Source organism: Ciona robusta, chromosome 3, assembly GCF_009617815.1.
Source record: "Ciona robusta chromosome 3, ASM961781v2".
Classification (NCBI taxonomy): Eukaryota; Metazoa; Chordata; class Ascidiacea; order Phlebobranchia; family Cionidae; genus Ciona; species Ciona robusta.
This window is the reverse complement of record NC_143237.1, coordinates 7,422,495-7,442,032: the sequence shown is the minus strand read 5'-3', so window position 1 is coordinate 7,442,032 and position 19,538 is coordinate 7,422,495. Positions and strand designations below refer to the sequence as shown.

Here is a 19,538-nt window from a genome sequence, read left to right as displayed (position 1 = left end):
ATTAATGAGGATAGGTAAACCAATGGATTGTTAAAGTTGAAGGTCATTTTTTAAAAGAATAAAATGGGCATACAGGACAGAAATCTCCCAGAAAGTTGCATAATTGGTACACGACCCATAGCTATCGGCTGTTCTATGAACATGACTCTAAGTTGCCTCGCTACGTCTACGAGAGAAGAAATAATTGGTGATGATCGAATGTATCTTTTACGATGCATTTATCGTCCCCTGAGAAGAAGAGAAATTGTAAAAAAAAAGTAGCGAGAGAATATAGACAACAAGAAGAAGGCAATATAATTAGATATCGTGTGGCAACGAGAGACGCTTTATTTCATTGTTAAGTTCCAGTTTTGGTTTAACGTGTTTGTATGTAGAATGTAGGTATGTGTGCGATGTAACCATACACCAGGCGTATAGAAGCTGTTCTAAAGATAAATCCGGTGCATATTACCAGTTGAATTAGCAAATATAGATAAAGGTATTATTTTACTATAATATGTGTCAATTTACACGACAGCTGAAAGATAACGTAAAGACGTTTAAAGCCTCGTAGTTAAAAAGAAAAGGCTTATCATGCTTTGATATATTTGCAATGTGTATTAATAGCTTCCCATGATATGTTTGCTTATTTTACACTTACATAAATTATATATAGTAGGGTGGGGAAGATGGGACATCTTTTTTGTTCTATTTTATCGGCCCACTTGGTAAAAAACAAAAACATTCAAAAAATTTAAACCGTATCCCCACGACTCACTAAGACCATTGTTAATTGTTTAAAACACGAATAAGATAATTGGATGTTAAGTGTCAAAGGTGTCTCGTCTTCTCCCACCCTACTATCTATTCTATATATAATGTTAAAGGTAAATATTAAAGCTAGTAAATGGTATTTTGGTTTAGATGTGGTTTGATTTAAGAAATATGTAAAATAGTCCTGTTTATTCATTGCTGTAGGAATTTGTATTGAAACCAAAATGGATGTTGTGCAAAACAGACCTGTGATTCAACCACGCAAGGTATGTTTATTAAATGAATATTTAATGACTTCTTTGTTTATTTATTTAGGCTATATTCCTTATCAGCTATTCAAAAATATATATATTTATATATACATATATTTATATGTGTAAACTAAAGGTTTTAAAATGGCTATATATTAAGTTTTTTAACCTATATATAATGTTATCCAAAAAACAAGTTCAAACAATGTACTTATGTATGTATAATATGTATATATATATATAGTAACATACTTTTCTTGGCCATGAGAGAATAAAGCCAGTCACATTCATTTAGTTGTATTTGTAGTATATATATATATAATTAGGAAAAATCTCGTTCTTATTAAAAATGTTGGAATTTAGGGTTGCAACCCAGTAATGGCGACTCAGCGAAGTAAAATGCAAAGTCAGCGAACTGGCATCAACCAACGACTTAACAAACAGATGCGGCTTCGAGCTGGGGCCGAAAATTTATTTAAGTAAGTTTTTTTGGGGTTTTATTTAAATTACTTGTTCAAGTTCGCTTTTTTTGTAAATTTGTTTATGAATGTTGTAGATTACCAAAATTCTCTGTCTAAAAATGTATAATACTGGTAACAGGTTTAGGATAAAAAAAAGGGGGAATAAATGAAAAATGTCAAGGATTTTTAACGATTACATCAGTAGGCTAGATTATATATATATAATATTGTTTCAAATGAACTTTAAACTTCCAATCAAGTTTAGTGTGAATCATTAAAAACTTAATTGTAAAAATGTCCTCAAAAAATTCCAGCTGACAATGTAACAAGTTATATTTTTCTGAGCAATTTGTGCGGTTTATAAACATTAGGTAGTGAGGCTTGCTATGTAATTGTGGATAAGATGACTAACAGCATATAATCCATCTCTGAGGTAGCATAGCAATCCACTAAATCGTTCGTGCTGTATCCTATCATTAAGAAGATGCCTGCGAAATAACTTCAAACCTGACAATTATAAATGACAACATCATAATTAACATTTTGATGTTTCTTGATAATTTCTTTGATTTTAATGTTTCTATGATAATTTTGGTTGATTTTGATGTTTCTATGATAATTTCGGTTGATTTTGATGTTTTCGTGATAATTTTGTTTGATTTTGATGTTTCCATGGATATTTTGGTTGATTTCAATGTTTCTATGAGAATTTTGGTAAATTTTAATGTATCCCTGATAATTTAGGTTAATTTTTAATGTTTCTATGAGAATTTTGGTAAATTTTAATGTTTCCCTGATAATTTTGGTTAATTTTAATGTTTCCATGATAATTTTAGTTGATTTTTGCCATTGCTTCTTATTTGACTTCTTTATATCTTCATTAAATGTTTGCTTAAAATTTAAACCCAGCCTTACAAACAGACTTAGCTTACTTAGTGTGCAATGCACACATATTGGGAAAAGGTTAAATATTAATATGTTTGTTTAATCGTTCTATCAATACCATCAATACAAACATCTAAATTATTGCCTTTTTAATTTTTAAAATTTATTTTAAACTGAAGGAGTAAGTTTTGCTAAAAGACCGACTGTTTTTTATCATTTTCAGAAGTTCTGAACAAAATTGTTTTTCTTTTATCATTTTATGTTATTTTTATTTATTTATTTTACTTTTAACATGTATTATATATATTATAACATTAATGGGTAACAATACATATCATGACAGCGCAACAAACAATCCGAAAGTGAAAGAAACTGTTGCCCTCGAACTTAGCTTCGTAAACTCCAACCTTCAGCTTATTAAAGAAGAGTTGAGTGAATTGAATTCAACTGTGGATCCTTACCAAAGCACAAGGTAACATTTGTCTGTAATATTGTAAAGTTTTTGACAAGAAAATAATTGTAGGGTGAAAAAAGTTTATATATTAATATATATATGATAATTTTGGGAGGAAAAGTAAAAAAAATGCTTGAAAACAAAACAATTAGGCTATAATTATATTCTGAATTGGCAAAGGATTTTTTTTGCAAAATTTTTTATTTCTCCTGTAAAAAGTCAAAAAAATAAGCGCTGGCTTTTAAGGCACGTTTTTACATTAATGGTGGACCAATATGTTTTCATGACTGAACTGTCTGTTTAAAAATTATTATATTTACATTATATAAACATACACAAACATACAAGCTTTCAGGTTAACCTTAAGGGGGCTATCTGCTCATAAACCTGCCATGCAATGGACCGTTACCTAAACCTGACCATATTGATTTTTACCATTAGTGTACAAAATAATTTCATCCTAAATCAAAATATTTTTTGATTTTAATTTGAAATTTTGCTCTTTTAATAAAAAAATCGACATTAAATTATTTTTTTTGCTGTATCATTTTTTTTAATCAGTTTTCGAACTGGTCTATTTTCTCTTCATTATATCCGACAGACTTATTTGTCTTTCCATTATGACGTCACTGGGTTGTTTCAAGCATCATTAAGAGCGAAAATATTTCCAAGATTATTTCTGTAATTGACAAGCAGCCACTTAAGTGTTTAAAAGCACAAGAATGTCAATTACATTGGAGATATTTAAAACCCAGGGCCTGCCATATTTGCCACTAATGTAATATTACTTACAAAAAAATCAAATCAATACTGATATCTAGGTTAAGTGTATATCATTTTTTTCGTGATCAATTAATTTCTGCTATTGCCAAAGGCTGTTATATTTTTAAGCATACATACATATTCACTATTCATAATTATACTGTACATGCTTGCAATACTTTTTTCACTAATCAAATTTTATTTAACAAATAATGGATTCTCACAGCCGGTGGTCTACCCCCTATTCCAATTGACGTTCAAAAATTACGAACGTAAACTAAATGTTGATTTCTTTGCAGTGGGAAGACTGTCAGCATTCCTTTGATTCCACTTGGTTTAAAAGACACCAAAGAACTTGTGTTTGCTCAAACCTTTGAGGTAAGTCAGTGTGTGTTTCTTTATTGTAACTTCTTTTGTCATTTCTAACGAACGAATGAATGAATGAACTTATGTTGTCCTCGCGTAAGGAACATCGACGGTCGTTATAACACGGGTGTTTTGTTTCACACACCTCGTGCCCGTTTTTTTTCATGTGTTTATGATATTGACGACATTTAAACAACCCATTAATGACCGCTGGGTTGAAGATTTAAAAAGAATGGTTTAGGAAAGAAATGTTTTACTGTTCGTTTAAACTTATTTATTTACAAATAAATCATATTAATTTTCTAAAAGCATCATTAGAAAATTTTGTTTACTTTCTCATCACATTTGACTCCAAATTCGCGCGTTTCACGTTCACCCATTGTTCTCATCTGTGACGTCACACAGGATTACATATCGGAACATTACAGCGAAGACCCGTCGTCTTTCGCTGAAGAAATCGCGGACTTTACAGATCTGAGAAATTCCGTTCGCACGCCTTCCCGTAACCAGGACGGCGCAGTTCTACTGTTGGAGTATTACAACCAACTTTATTTTATCGAGAATCGATTTTTTCCGCCATACAAACCACAGGGCGTGTTCTTTCATTGGTAAGTATTCTATAATCATTAATGTGTAAGGTAGACACAGGTAGATACGACCAAAGCTATAAAAATACCTGGGTACGACCAGTTACAATTAGGGCGTTAATATATAGTACCGTAGGGCGTAGGGTAAGCTGGATACTGTTTTTTGGTGGTAACTACCAAATGGGAGAAAAGAGAATAAAAACACGAACCGCTTTACCTTAAGCTACCATACTATAGAAATACGCACGTCTTTAGGGAAAGATGGATAGTATTTTTTGGTGTTTACTACCAAACTGCACGAGAACAGAAAATAAAATCATGAACTATTTTACCCCAACCAGCTACTATATTATAAAAATAGGCTAGTTTTTCCTCAATAAATCTAAAATAATAAGACAAAAAAATGCGACAAAATGGCCGTTGTTAAAAATACGACGTGTGCATAGTAACGTTAAAATACGATGTGTATATGATTATGAACGTTAAAATACCGTATACATGACGTATTGGCCAGAAAACCCACAGCGTTACGTTGTTATTGCTTTTCTTGTCCTTCGAATTTACGATCGACGTTCTCACCGCTTGTTTGGATTTATACCGTCCAGTATATTACACGTTAAAAATGTCTGTTTGAAGATAAAAGGAAAGTATTAGAAGGGTATTTAGAAACGATTTATCAAAAATGTGTCAATCGAAAATACCTTTAAATGCACCACAGATTTTCATACCAAAACTTTCATTTTGATATTCGTATTTTTGTAAAGTTTTACGAAATTGACGTAAAAAGGTGTAGAAGTTTTTTTTGTTTTCCTTCACGCTTAAAAATTTAGAACAAATAATAACATCAAACAAAAATGTATAAATAGTTTTCGGTAAATTAAGTTCTGCTTTTAAAATAAGTATGGGTTGAAAAACAGCATTAGCATAAAGGCGTATCTTTATTTATGATCCGGTGCGGTTTTAAGGCGGTTATACAATGTAGTAAACAGAACTGGTGCCTTGAATCGTTTATCGTAAAAGCATGAATGCTGGTTATGGGCCAGTTTAATTTAAAACTTATTACTTTTTATCACAATTTATTTAGGTAAAAAAGTCGGTAGAAATATTAAATACGCTAAATAAAGCGCAGTTTAAAAATCTGTTTGCCACAAAAACACAGTTTTTTTTTGGTTTAAATACAAATTTGTGCAAAAATAAATACATTTTTTTGGAAACGCCTGGTCGGTCGCTCTGTGTGTAAAACCGGACGCCGTTATAATACTCCACACGTCACAACACCGGCGAAATCCGTCTTTAACTTTGATATCTTGTTTTCGCCGCAAGCAATTGTTAAAAATCGCTCGTTGCTATTGGTTGCTTAAATCCTCTCGTTTTGGAACCCGGAACTTTTAAAATTTCGCCGAAAATAAAAATCGTTGTAAAAACTCACGACGCCGTTTCGCGCTTCTACTATAACGTCATATAGAGTTCTGTTTACTTTCATTGTCACCCCGCTATTAGTATTCGCGGAATGCGCTGTTATGACGTCACAGAGAGGTTTGTTTGATTAATAGCTGGTAATAAACGCCAAGCATATTTCTTGACGAGAATAACTATGTTTGTTTCAACAGCAACGCTTTTACCCGACGCGCTTTCCCCCACTTTTTATCCATAGCATGTTTATCCAAAATAACAACCGCCGTCTTTCGCTGTTGATTTCCATCTCACGGTTGTTTTAAAACTATAGTAAGGTGAGAAAGATGGGACACCATTTTATTTTATATTCTTGTACCATTTGATAGTAAACAAAGAACATTCAAAGAATTATAAAACCGTATTCGCACGACTCCCACAGACCGTTGTTAATTGTTAAAACAAGATCAGGATATTCACATATTGTGTGCTAAAGGTGTCTCGTCTTCCCTCCACCCTACTTCGCTATCGTTAAGAAATAAATTAAAATTGTGTTATATATGTTATATTGTGACTTGCGTTTATCCATTCTAATATAACACCTTGCTGTAGTTCGCGCGAGAATCCCAATTTAAATATTTCATGAGACGAGATAGCCATGTGTGACGTCACTTAACGACACATTTACGTTAAAGAAAATAATATATATACATTTTAACAAAATAAATGAAAAAAAACATTGAAAATTTAAATCTGTATCTAATACTTTTGTTTCTGATTTAATAATTTCCACTTTTGTAAAAAGTCTTGTATTTTTGCCTTCAAGCTGTTTGAGGTAATACGGTACATGTTTTCATTTTCTTTTATTTTTTATAGTCTTTTTTGGTAATAAACAAAGAATAAACAACCGTATCCAAATTATTTTAATTGAATGTTGGTAATTGTTATAAAACACTTAATGGAAACAAGGGATATTATGATCTAACGGTGTCCATCTTACCCCACGGTACTATATTCATGTTTTTATTAATTACGTTGAACTCAGTTCCTTTTACTCTCACAATCATTCTGTTCGAGCATATTAAATGTCATATATCCTCTAGGTACGACTCCATCACTGGCTTACCGTCTGTACAGAGATCCGTATCACTGGAGAAAGCAAGCGTCTTGTTTAACCTGGGTGCTTTGTATTCCCAAATCGGTACAAGAGCTGACCGTACCAGACGAAGGGGCATTGAAGTTGCCGTCTCCGCTTTCCAGCAAGCAGCAGGTACTGCGTTCGAATACCGGGCGATCGAGTTTATTTTTTTAAGTTTATTTATGGTAATTTTTTTAACTGGGCGGTTTAATATTTTATTTTTTTTTAACTTTTTTTGTCTATTTGCGGCGTTTTTGATGTGGGATCGTATTTACACCAATACAGAAGTATATAAAACTTGGAAAAAACGAAAACAAGCCTGATACCTAGATCGTATCACCAATAGTTTGGTATCAATATAACAATATGTTACAAATAATGCTGAAGTCTCAACATAAATTTTTATACTAAAAATAAACCACTGTTTTAATATATATTAATGTCATTCTTATTTTCAAGTACAAAAAATATATTTCTGTTAACTTGTTTTATATTTTATATATAAGTAATTTACTCAATGAAGTGTGACGTCACAGTGCATACGTGACTACTAGGCGATAACGCCGTCACCATTTAATTGAGTTCTATTTTGATCACCCAACCTTATATACTAGTTATGTTTGCTCAATACCTTGCGCCATTGTTTCAATATATGACAATTGCGCGGTTACGCACCACGAGCCATTTCTTCATACGTAATTTACTTTAATGACGTTATAGCAGTTTAACGAATGTTACATCATAGAGGTGGCGTCATAATTCATTTTTACGTCATTTATTTTAACCAAAATTTATTTATTTTATTTCGTTTTTAATGACCTAAAAGCTCATGAACTGGTAATATTTATGACGTCACTACTTTATTACGTAAACAATGACGTCACCAGGTTCTTTCAACTACCTCCGGTTAAACTTCAGCAACGCGCCGACCCCTGACCTCAGTCACTCAACACTTAGCGCCCTCACCTGGCTAATGTTGGCACAGGGGCAAGAGTGCGTTTTGGAAATGAAAGTTTTCGGGGGATTCGAGATACAACTGGGGAAGTGCGCTTCTATTGCACAAGAAGCTATCAAGGCTAGTTTTCGTGTATTGTTAATACTTGCGGTTCTAATTTAAAGTACGTTTTTACTAATTTTAAGTACGTTTTTACTTATTTTAAGTACGTTTTTTTAGTGTTTTGTCTGTGTTGAACAAGGCCAGTTCAACACACACACACACAGTTCATTAAATACTTCACACACAAACACATAGCATAACATTGTCTATGTCTGATTACAGTTTAACATGTTTGTTCTATATACCAATCCCAAGGAAGTAACTTTATTTATGACTTGTCTCCGTAAATAGCAAACTAAAGCTATGCCTTATTGCATCTTTATAATATATCTCAGGGTTTAATTTTGCGAAAAATTCCAAAAGAAGTTACGTCATTGTCCAATTTGTTTACGGAAAATTAACTTTTGTTTTCAAAACAAAACGATGAATAGAAAACGGAATCGTTTTTCCCAGTATCTCGATTCCGATATAAAATATGGCATAGTCAGCCAGCAATATCTTATGTTTACCAACGGTGGTATATGACAAGTAAAACAGGATCCATAGTCTTGTAATACGTTATACAAACATGTTAACACCGTTTACGTCGGGAATTACGACCAGGACGTCCGTCAAGCCACCCTGCCATAAGATAAGAAGAAATTTTGAAATAAAAATGAAAGTAAATAATAAAAAAAACACATTGTTGTTAGAGTACTCTTGGGTAAGTTGGGCACCTTTAGCACATAATATTCAAACATTCTAATCGTGTTTTAAACAATTAACAACGGTCTGTGGGAGTCGTGAGGATACGGTTTTATAATTTATTGAATGTTCTAAGTTTACTACCGAATAACGCGAGAAGATAGAATAAAAAGATCTCCCATCGTCCCCCACCCTACTTTATATTGTAAGTTTATAAATATGATTTTCGCTATCGTATCTCAATACGCAAATAAACAATACATTAAAGTTCTTTCATACAAACCTAATATTAAACCTGGCTTTATATGTACATGGTGTCTGGATTATGTCAGTTTAGTAACTAACTATCAAACCACGAGCGACGAGCCTGTTCATTGTTAATCGTGGAACATATTTGGAACTTACGCGCGTCGAATTTTATATAATATGACGTCATAAGAAAAAGAATTTTAGAATGCAAACTTTTCCATGATGTCACAAAACAAATATTTACCGTTTCCATATAAATCCCCCCCAAAAAAAACAAATTTTGACTGTTTCTACCCTTTTATTGTTACGTAACGGGTTCATTTATTACGTCACAGGTATCTGACAAATACAGCCTTGCATTCAAATCGATGAACAGTGACGTCACGAAGGAGGTTATTCCATATTCGTGGATAAATATGACTGAAGTGAAGTCTCATCATTACAGAGCCTTGGCGCATTATTATGCAGCCCTTGGCTTGCTGGATCAACACAGTAAGTCGCGGCACGGCCTACAGAGATATTGCTAAATTCGTATGTCCAATATATATATACCGGCCATGTCTTATATATATGCATACCAACCAAGGGCCTTATTACTTGATTCCTTTTTTTTTTCAACGCATTTTTTGCATTACTGCTACTTTTTTTATACAATATACATGACGTAACAATGGAAATAATGGTGTTTGGACGTACAATAGGTCTTCGAATTTTAAACGTAAAATGTGAATTATCTGGCCGTATCTCTAGTAGGCCGTGGTTATTGTCGGGTGTTCGTATATCATAAACGTGTCCCGATTACACGCTGAATCGATCAGTAAGCAAAAATCAATAATCGCTTGGTAGCTAAGCAAGTTTAGTATGTTTGTTGTATGGTTTTTCCACATTTTTATTTTAAGAGATAAAGTGAATTTATGCTGCAGACGTTTCGTAATAGTTATGACGTTATGTTCACTTCTGTTACGTAACAGTGGCCGCGGAACAGCTTGAAATAACGAATCTGTTGTCAAGTTTATACATGAACTGCGACGATGATGACGTACCTAAACCTGATGACGTAGCCAGGAGGAAAGAGGACCGCCGAAGATTAGGTGACGTCATAGGCTATTACGTCACTGAAACGTCGTTTTTTTTTCACTCTGTACGTAAAAATGACGTCATACGTTTTTATTTCAGGCAAATCTCATTTAAAGCAATCCGTGTTCTACCATGAGCGAGCCCTACAGACGCACAGTTTATGCAAAATACCCCGGGCTGTTGATATTCTAAAGGTAGGTAGATGGATGGAATGCTTTAAAAGTTATATTTTGGTATTTTGGAATATATAGTAGGGTGGGGGGAGATGGGACATATTTTCTTTTTTTTTCTCATCCCATTTGGTTGTAAACAAAAAATTCAAACATTTATATAACCGTATCTTCACAACTTCCATGAACTGTAGTTAATTGCCTAAAACACAATCAGGATATTTGGATATTAAGTGCTAAAGGTGTCCCATCTTCCCCCACCCTACTTTATATGTTTCTCTCTGCACTCCGGTTTCAATGCCCAACACAAAATTGAGTACAAACTCGTATTCTTTGCATTTAAGTGCTTAACCACTTTGCCCTGAAGTATTTTATACTGGGTATATATTTTCCCTACGGTTTATGTAAGAGTATTATATATTAAAGTAACATAAATGGTAAACGAGTAAGCTGGCACGAGGTGTGTGAACACACACATAACCGTTTTATAATGACTGATGTTTTCCGGACAGGCAGAGATAAAGCAATTTATATTCAGTCATTTAATGTTATATTATAATGAAACGACACCACAGGAGTACCTGCAACACGCGCACACAAGGTCCGTGAATAAACTTGAAGAAGTTGATTCGGATGAAGATTTCTTTGACATTGTGGAAGCTCCTGATATACAAGGTATTGTATGTATGTAAATAATTAAATATACATTGGGGGACTGGAGTAACTTATACATTTGCATTACATGATATACCTTTGCCACAAACTAGTTTGTCAAAACTATTATTTTTTGTTGGTTTTTATATTTTATTTATGTGGGTGGACTTTGTTTATCTTTGTTATCCTTTTTAATGCAAACACGATTATGTTGTAGCAACAATAAACATACTTTAGTTTCATCATACAATTACAAATGCTAAAGATACTGATAAGTTAATATCTATTTACTTACATAAGCAATAACCCTTACTTAGCCTGTATTGGAACCTATCCAATAGCTATTAATTGTGGTATACATATCATTTCTCTATATACATAACCCCCATAATGTTGTTATAACATCTACACATACAAAACTGCTTATCCAAACCACCCTTTATAAAAATAACAATAGATGCTTTCACCTGCTTGTTATGATAACACAAGCTTATTATAAAGGTTGACATTTATTTTTTTGAAATTTAGGTCACAGCCATGAAGACACTACCTGTATTCCTCCCGCTTTTGGGGAAGTCCCTTCCGTTGATATATTTAGAAGATTAGTAAGTTATTGGATTCAAATATTTGAATATTTCAGGAGCTTTTAGGATAAGTTTAACATAATACAGACTGTGGCAGCTAACTACAAAAGTAATTCTTTTTACCCAAGTACTTTTTTATTAAATGAATTTAATCGCATTTTCTTCATAATCTTGATGAAAATTTTTTGGGTTCTTTTAAAATTATTATCCGAAATGGCTTGAGACCATTATAAAAATCTTATATTCTAGGGTCCTCTTTCCATATTTTCGGTCCATCACCGCTTGGGGGCGCACCGAACAATCGTGCTTAAAAACGATGAACACGTTTGTTCGTTTACTTTGCAAGGAGACGCTCCTGTTTCGCTAACTAGCCTGGATCAGAAGGCAAAAGTAAGTTTAGATTTTCTCTGTGTTTGTACCTCTTATGTTCATGCTTATTCCGAAAAAAAATTGCACGTGATATTTATAAGTCTGTTTCATACAAACCTAATATTGAAGCTCTGGTTTCTATACATGACATGGACTCTGGATTATGTCAGTTTATTGACTAACTATCAAACCACGAACCTGCTTATTGTTATTCGGGGAGCATATATCGAACTTACAAGCATTGTATTTTATTTAATATGACGTTAAAAGAGAAAGAATTTTAGAATCCAAACTTTTCCATGATGTCACAAACCAAATATTTACTGTTTCATTACTAATTCTAAAAAAGGATGGCGGTATTTCACATGGGTAAAACATGTGCAAGGCAGTCAATACACTTGGAGTACATGGGTACATTTAGGGGCACACATGTTTACATGAGGGGTGCAGGTTCATTCGGGGTGATTTTTTCTAATAAGGTGTGTAGGGACCTATAAGATCAAGTTGATTCCTTGACATCATGTTTACTGTCAAGTTACAAAATGGATGTTTATATTTATCTGACTTTCCATTTACAAAATGCATGTCTTTATATTCATGCTTACTGTCGAGTTACAAAATGCATGTCTTTATATTCATGCTTACTGTCGAGTTACAAAATGCATGTCTTTGTATTCATGCTTACTGTCGAGTTACAAAATGCATGTCTTTGTATTCATGCTTACTGTCGAGTTACAAAATGCATGTCTTTATATTCATGCTTACTGTCGAGTTACAAAATGCATGTCTTTGTATTCATGCTTACTGTCGAGTTACAAAATGCATGTCTTTGTATTCATGCTTACTGTCGAGTTACAAAATGCATGTCTTTATATTCATGCTTACTGTCGAGTTACAAAATGCATGTCTTTGTATTCATGCTTACTGTCGAGTTACAAAATGCATGTCTTTATATTCATGCTTACTGTCGAGTTACAAAATGCATGTCTTTATATTCATGCTTACTGTCGAGTTACAAAATGCATGTCTTTATATTCATGCTTACTGTCGAGTTACAAAATGCATGTCTTTGTATTCATGCTTACTGTCGAGTTACAAAATGCATGTCTTTGTATTCATGCTTACTGTCGAGTTACAAAATGGATGTCTTTATACACATCTGACCATCCAGTTACAACATAATTATCTTACATACTTACGACACGCAATCAACTTTCACAGCAACTTGGTCTCCGAAATGAAGATATTCTTATTTCAATAAACTGGCAAGATGTTCGATGGTGTGGTCATAATGAGGTTGCTGATGTCATAGAGAAAGCTAAGGGGAAACCTCTTACATTGAAATTAGTTTCAGACCTTGGATTAATAGGTCCTTCATCACCAGTAAGTTTATTCTTGTTTTTATTGCTACCGTCAAATATGGGAAAAGTAAAATACATGAATACATAAAAAAAACTCAGAAACCTTTTTGTAGAAAATAGTAAAATACATGAAATAGTATACCATTTTTTCATATATTTTGTGCTGCATTTTAAAATCAATTTAAAATTTAATTTATTGCGTTAAGTTCTCTAAATGCAATCAATTTAAAATTTAATTTATTGCATCAAGTTTTCTAAATGCAATCAATTTAAAATTTAATTTATTGCATTAAGTTTTCTAAATGCAATCAATTTAAAATTTAATTTACAGTTTTCTAAATATATGTAAAAATATTTATTTCTTTGACAAATCTGGACTGACAACCACGATAAATAATATTTAAATTTATTTGTATATATTTTTTTCTTATAACAGACTGCAGGTATTGGGCAAAGCAATGGGATCTACCAGAGTATTCCTGAAGGAGAAGTTGTTCATAGAAACAATAATAATAACAACAACAATAATCACACTGGACGTAAAAAATCAATCCAGAAGCGACATTCATTTGGATTTTTCCATGGTTTACGAATTCGCCCAAAAACGCTAAGTCAGCTTAACGATGACGTGGTAAGTTCTGCGTCCGACAAAGAAATTCCAAAACATAGATCAGTTTCGCTACAGCGAAGTTCCACAACGACTAAATCTTTCTTGCGGGCCGGGGGGACAATTTTTCGTCAGAAGAAAAATTTGTCTTCAGAATATAGGTCTCAGTGTTAAAATTTTCTGCGGGAATTTAATGTACTACCATATTTTTTGCCTTTGTTAATACTTATATTTTACCTGGTTAGAGGGTTAGTCGTGTACAAGACACCCTATCGTGTAAAAGGGCATAAAAGATAAAATTAGGGTGTTACATAAAGTTAAACCAAATGTTCAGTTGTTAGGTTACAATAGTTTACTCTTCCAAAATACCTTTTTCGGCGAATGCATTTAAAGTTCTGGATTTAATACTCATGGTATAACACTCTCAATTTTATTATAAGCAGCACTATTAGCTTAGTGGTTAGTAGAGCATGCTTTATCCATGAGATACCAGAGTTAAAGTGGCCGCCAGTATTGGTGTGTCTAGTTAAGACACGTAACAGTGTTTCCTCTAACCTAATGGTCACTATAAGACTAACTAACTACTTACCCAAAGTATGTAATATATACAATATTATGTGAAACTGTCTATAAACCCTTGTGTTCCAGTCTGGCGTACTAAAATACGTAACTGTCTTTTGTATGAACTGTTTGTACATAAAGAACAATCAAAAAAGTGTTTTTACTTTCGAGGCCAAATACTGCTCTTACTGTGCGTAATTAAACCTATGTTTCATATACTAACACCATGTTCCTATTGTGAGATATTTATTCTCTTGAATTGTGATGTGAATACACGATTATTGTCATAAAATTTGAATGAATTTTGAGACATCCGAATGCGAAACATTTCAGTGTAATGGAAACAAAATAATGCAAATTATGAAGAAAATTAATAAAGAATGGACATGTACTTATTTAAGAGAGAAATTTACAAGAAATTTTGGCAAGTTACAACTAATTAAATAAACTAAAATGCCAAGGCATAAGATGTCAAAAATTAGAGTGTCATACCCAAACCACCCTAACTGTTTCAATGCTTGTAATATGGCACCTTATATTTGCAGCATAGTTAACCATAACAGACCCTTCTTCCTAATAAAGTAGACAAAGCTCAAAATCAAGTTCCGACGAGAAACCATTCAGAACGAGCTTTTGAAGCTTCCGTTCGGACATCACGTTTTCGATCGTCCAATACTGACACCAAGTGACGAACGATGTCATTTTTGAAAGGCAAGATGACGATTGGCGGAAGTAATGTTACAACTCCAATACATTGAACTGCCTGTTGCAAAAGACATTACATTACAGATTATAAAAACTGCTGTTGTCACATATATGTAACATTAATCTAAAACTGCAAGAAAATTCTTATTTTTTTTCATTTTTAGTAAAAACAATTAATTTGCTGGAAAAGCCGCTTTAGATTAATATCAAAGGTTAATTTATTCAAACTATATTACAAATTAACTTTTTTCAGTTACCTTTACTCTAACATCTATATCCTGTTTAAATTTGCTTAACCTCAGAAAATGTTTCATCAAGTTTTCCAGGTGTGGTGTCATGGCTTCAGTGGTATCCTGTTATCATATAGAGTTACACTGTGTGCTCACAGTCGAGCATGTTTTTGTACTTACCTGTATGAAGCAGAACAAAGTGGAAAGCACAGACTTTAAGAGTTGAGTATTGTCCGTGTGCAAAGCTTGTGTGAGCAAGGGAAGCAACTCCGTGAAATGTTGCATCAACACCTGCGTTAACATATAAAAATAGACATAAAATATGGGGAGGAGATTTAAAAAAAAGGGAACACAAAATGGGAGAAAAGGATTAATTGCCCCAAAAACACTAAAAAAAACTAATTTCGTTATATATATATATATATATATATAAAAAAAAAACATTTTTTTGGTAAAATTAAATACATTTGAAAATACAAATAATCAATATATAAGAACTTTTTTTTTTAAATTAATAATTCTCATTTTTTTAAATATTTTAACAACTAATAAACCTGCTTGGGTAGATGTCCTATTAAGTGTGAGAGAGCGGTAAGAATGTTCGTTTGTTGCGTTTTGTTCTCGGAAGTTTTAAAAGAGGAGACAATCTCTGGGATAACAAGGAGGAAGAATCGTTGTTTGTGCATCAAGCGGATGGTGGAGTGGGAGGATGGCGAGAGGACCTGGGAGTAATTGATGAAAAAATTCTTGATACAGAATACAAATGGTGTAAAAAAAAAGTTTTTCTAAAGAGTGGTTTAACAATTTTTTTGTAGTTTTGGGTCACTTTTTTCCTGGTCCTTTTTACTCTTTTTTTTCTAACTTGTCTCTTTTTTCTGTTTTATTGCAGCAACTAGTAATGCCCAAAAAAATCAAGAATATAATCTTTTTTTTACTCAAGCCTTACATTGCAGCAATACCACAGGTATCACAACAACTATTAATACCAAAAAATGAGATAATTTTTTTACCTCATTTGACTCCCTTAGAATAATATCAAACCCCGCTGCAGCAACCTCTCCTACTAAATCATCTCCCATCCAGTAGAGAAGATTTTTGATGAAGATCAAAGAGTCCGGATGGTTGGATAACACCAGAGCTTTGCATATCCATATCAGAAGAGTAAGAATCATCATTTTTTCTTCTTCTGATTTTAAACTCCAATTTGGGTCAGTGTCAAAATGGGATTTTAACTAAAAAAATGTTTCTTTACTAATTACAATTTAGAAATATTTTAATTTTAAAAATGATTTCAAAATCATTGTAGATATTTAATGCTGCAAATTTGAACTTAAAGTTTGAACTTTGAATTTTCGAAATACGACATATATATATATATATATATTTATATAATATAATATACCTTTTCTAGAATTGCGATTGATGGTTTCTTGTACTTATTCACCAGACTTGACAAAGCTTTAGCTGCAAATACATAACTTGGTTGGTCAGTACAATGCAAGCAAGTATTTAGCAACTTTGTCTCCAACTCAGCCAGTTCAGGTATTTCAATATTTGGATGGAGGGCACATATAGTGGCGGGAAGAAAGCATAAAGTTCTTGTTTGTAATGGAGAAGCTTTGGGGTGAAACGGGGTAAAATGAACATCTGATTTGATATCAAGCGAGCTCAGTTTACTATTGTTATACAAAGACGCGATTAATTGAATGACAAGATCAGTTGATTTTCCAGGTTTTAGTTTCTGACACACATTCCGAATAACAATAGCCGCAGACTTTAGAATAGGCAGTGATGCACATTCTTTAGAAACGTCCTCAAATATGTGACAATTCGCGCAACACTGCTCTGGAACCGAAAGCTCCAGTGTTACCTCAATACACCGTTTCAGTAGCGGCAACACCAAGTTTAATGCCATGTACTCAATCTCAGTGTTTCCTACCCAACTACTGCTGGTCATTTTCTGCAGAGATTCAAGGCAAGCATGTAGCAATGGCTCGCTTGTTTCATCTACTTTAGTATTCACTATGCGTTCCATAATAAAACCCAGAACCAATTTCAAGACATCAAAATGTGTGCACACGGAAGCAAGGACATCAAAGCATGAGTCATCTCCTTCTTCCATCCTCCTCATCACACAAGGGATCAGATGAGACTTCGCAACATCTGGATGTTGGGAGGAGAGGTAACCAGCAACTGATAAAACTTCCCCTCGAAGATGAGACTCTGGTTTCAATTTGATCATCTTCAACAACAGGGATGCTAACTCCGTTAATTCAACATTTGATAGGATTTCAAGTTTTAATAAAGAAGCAAAGCCAGCCACAGCAATACATTTTAGTTGTTCTTCAATTTCACTTTTTAAAGCAACTTCATTTAAAATTGTAAAAAATTCTTCTTTCTTTTTCAAAACTGGGTGATTTTCAAAATTAAACTGTCCACAAACTGCTGTTAGTTTAACAAGGTTATCAAGGGCAGATTGTTGAACGCTTTGTCCAGCCAGTGTTGTTGAAGCACTTTTCGATTGCGCGTTTTGCAACAAAATTGGCAAAACTGTGGTCACGATTTGAGAACAAGCTTTTTTGGAAGATTTTGCGCATGCAAGTACAACATGGCCTGCCATCCATTTTGATCTGTCATCACTTTGTGCCTGCAATCTTGGCACGCAATCTTCTAATACATCATCCAAAAAGGATTTCAAATCAGTGGCTTTTTCACTCTTTTGATCAACTGGCCAGCTTGACAAGTTTGATAGAAGTGAAGTCAAAAAAGTGAGACAACATTTTTCGATCTGCTCAGATGAAGACTGGTTTATCTCACGTTTTACATCAGACCAAAGCGAACTTAGATATTTTTCAAGCTCTTGTTTTCCGTAACAGCCAAGACAAGCAGTAAGAGTTTCTAACGAATCTATTTTTGCACTTTCAACGTCAGATTCCAATTTTTCAAGCATTAACGGGATACAGTACTGGGCAAATTGCTTGGTAGAAGCAAGAACACCACGTAGGGAAGATACTAGGTCAAGGTTAGTGATAGTGGATTTCTTTCCAGCGGCTGCAGGGTTAAAATCTATAGGAAAATAGCAAGAAGAGACATCAAACAATTCCTCAACCAGGTCAAAAAGTGGGAAACTGCTTTCAATTAGGTTCTTAGTCAGTTGAAAAATGGTGAGGAGATTTCTTGGGTCTTGTTCACCATCAATTACTTGGATATATTGGTACAAAAAGTCTCTGCCCATTGTAATTACATCTTTGGTGTGAATGTCTAAGAGAGTTCCAAGAATTTGGAATATTTTTAATCGGTCATGTTGCATGCATGTTTGAATGTGCACTTCTTTAAACACTGACGTTATTATGCTACATGCATTTTCGCCGGTTAAATTGTCAGCAGAACTGAGTTGTAACAGCAAACTTAACGCTACAGGTTGCAGGGTGTAATGATCTTCTAGCCTGCTGCATAAAAACTGAACTAGAGATTCAAGTTCACCCTGATTTAGGCAGTCCTTTGGCAATTTATGGATGACATTTGATAATAAAGTGCAGGCATCTATTCTTATTTTAGTATCCTTGTTCGTTAGGTGTGGCCCCAATGCTGTAACAAGGTCACCGATCGTCTGTTCTCTATTTTCAATTTGTTGAGCACATTTTAGTATTTTGTGATCATCATTCTTGTCACGCAACCAGAGTTGAATCATTTCTTCCATCTCAAACTTGACCTGTAAGAAAATTTGTTTTATTTTTTACCTTTCAGTTTGATACTGAAGCAATAGGTAAGTTACTTTCAATGTATAGAAATAAGGAAGGTACAAAGTCGCAGCCAAAACCCCCTTACTGTTTTTAAGAAATCGTATATGATAATTAACCTACTTGTAACCATACACCAGTAGCTGTAAGCTCTTCTATATATAAATCAAACAGTCTGTTATATCTTGAAAAATCATTAAAAAAAGTAAAGTATTACCTTTTCCATTTTAATTTCTTGACGATGTTATTTATTTAATGTACAGCGTGCAAAATCGCAATACAGAATGAAATGAAGCGTGACGCAATGTGCGAATGGTTATGCTCAGAGTCCGTATACTCTGGTTATGCTGTTGTTTTAAGAGGATTGTGTAATGTTTTAGTTGGTTAGGAAGAATTTGTGATTTGATCAACACAACAATTCCTAACGGATGTATTTTCGTG

At 33.4% G+C, this 19,538-nt stretch overlaps 2 protein-coding genes across 5 annotated transcripts; one reads left to right on the top strand and one right to left on the bottom strand.

Annotated features, from left to right (window-relative positions):
* The first annotated feature begins 330 nt into the window (after positions 1-330).
* Positions 331-14,714, top strand: LOC149738746 (rhophilin-2-like). 2 transcript variants are annotated; one of them, XM_089874352.1, is made up of 16 exons: positions 331-478; positions 958-1,019; positions 1,368-1,483; positions 2,694-2,822; positions 3,866-3,944; positions 4,338-4,540; positions 7,015-7,181; positions 7,937-8,124; positions 9,375-9,531; positions 10,011-10,130; positions 10,216-10,310; positions 10,862-10,961; positions 11,469-11,545; positions 11,774-11,914; positions 13,115-13,276; positions 13,691-14,714. In XM_089874352.1, exons 2-16 carry the CDS (start codon positions 978-980, stop codon positions 14,033-14,035), a joined length of 2,121 nt encoding a protein of 706 aa, XP_089730478.1. In that variant the 5' UTR covers positions 331-478; positions 958-977; the 3' UTR covers positions 14,036-14,714. The 2 variants fall into 2 exon arrangements, with proteins under 2 accessions (XP_089730478.1, XP_089730477.1); XM_089874351.1 differs by lacking the exon at positions 331-478 and having other exon boundaries at positions 871-1,019.
* Positions 14,652-19,494, bottom strand: LOC149738745 (MMS19 nucleotide excision repair protein homolog). Of its 3 annotated transcripts, none has more exons than XM_089874330.1 (7): positions 19,221-19,494; positions 16,760-19,069; positions 16,368-16,589; positions 15,912-16,079; positions 15,538-15,648; positions 15,385-15,480; positions 14,652-15,185 (listed from the first exon to the last, which is right to left on the bottom strand). In XM_089874330.1, exons 2-7 carry the CDS (start codon positions 19,055-19,057, stop codon positions 15,021-15,023), a joined length of 3,060 nt encoding a protein of 1,019 aa, XP_089730456.1. In that variant the 5' UTR covers positions 19,058-19,069; positions 19,221-19,494; the 3' UTR covers positions 14,652-15,020. The 3 variants fall into 3 exon arrangements, with proteins under 3 accessions (XP_089730456.1, XP_089730455.1, XP_089730457.1); XM_089874329.1 differs by having other exon boundaries at positions 19,315-19,494; XM_089874331.1 differs by having other exon boundaries at positions 19,133-19,244.
* Between the last annotated feature and the right edge of the window lie 44 nt (positions 19,495-19,538).

What these genes read in the sequence shown, in the direction of transcription:
- LOC149738746 (XM_089874352.1), top strand. Translation starts at nt 978, where the DNA reads ATGGATGTTGTGCAAAACAGACCTGTGATTCAACCACGCAAG. An exon ending in GGGGCCGAAAATTTATTTAA is followed by an intron (nt 1,484 to 2,693) that starts GTAAGTTTTTTT and finishes ATATCATGACAG; the next exon opens with CGCAACAAACAATCCGAAAG. An exon ending in AGAGGACCGCCGAAGATTAG is followed by an intron (nt 10,131 to 10,215) that starts GTGACGTCATAG and finishes TTTTTATTTCAG; the next exon opens with GCAAATCTCATTTAAAGCAA.
- LOC149738745 (XM_089874329.1), bottom strand. An exon ending in CAATCGCAATTCTAGAAAAG is followed by an intron (nt 16,590 to 16,759) that starts GTATATTATATT and finishes ACATTTTTTTAG; the next exon opens with TTAAAATCCCATTTTGACAC. An exon ending in TAGGACATCTACCCAAGCAG is followed by an intron (nt 15,649 to 15,911) that starts GTTTATTAGTTG and finishes ATGTTAACGCAG; the next exon opens with GTGTTGATGCAACATTTCAC.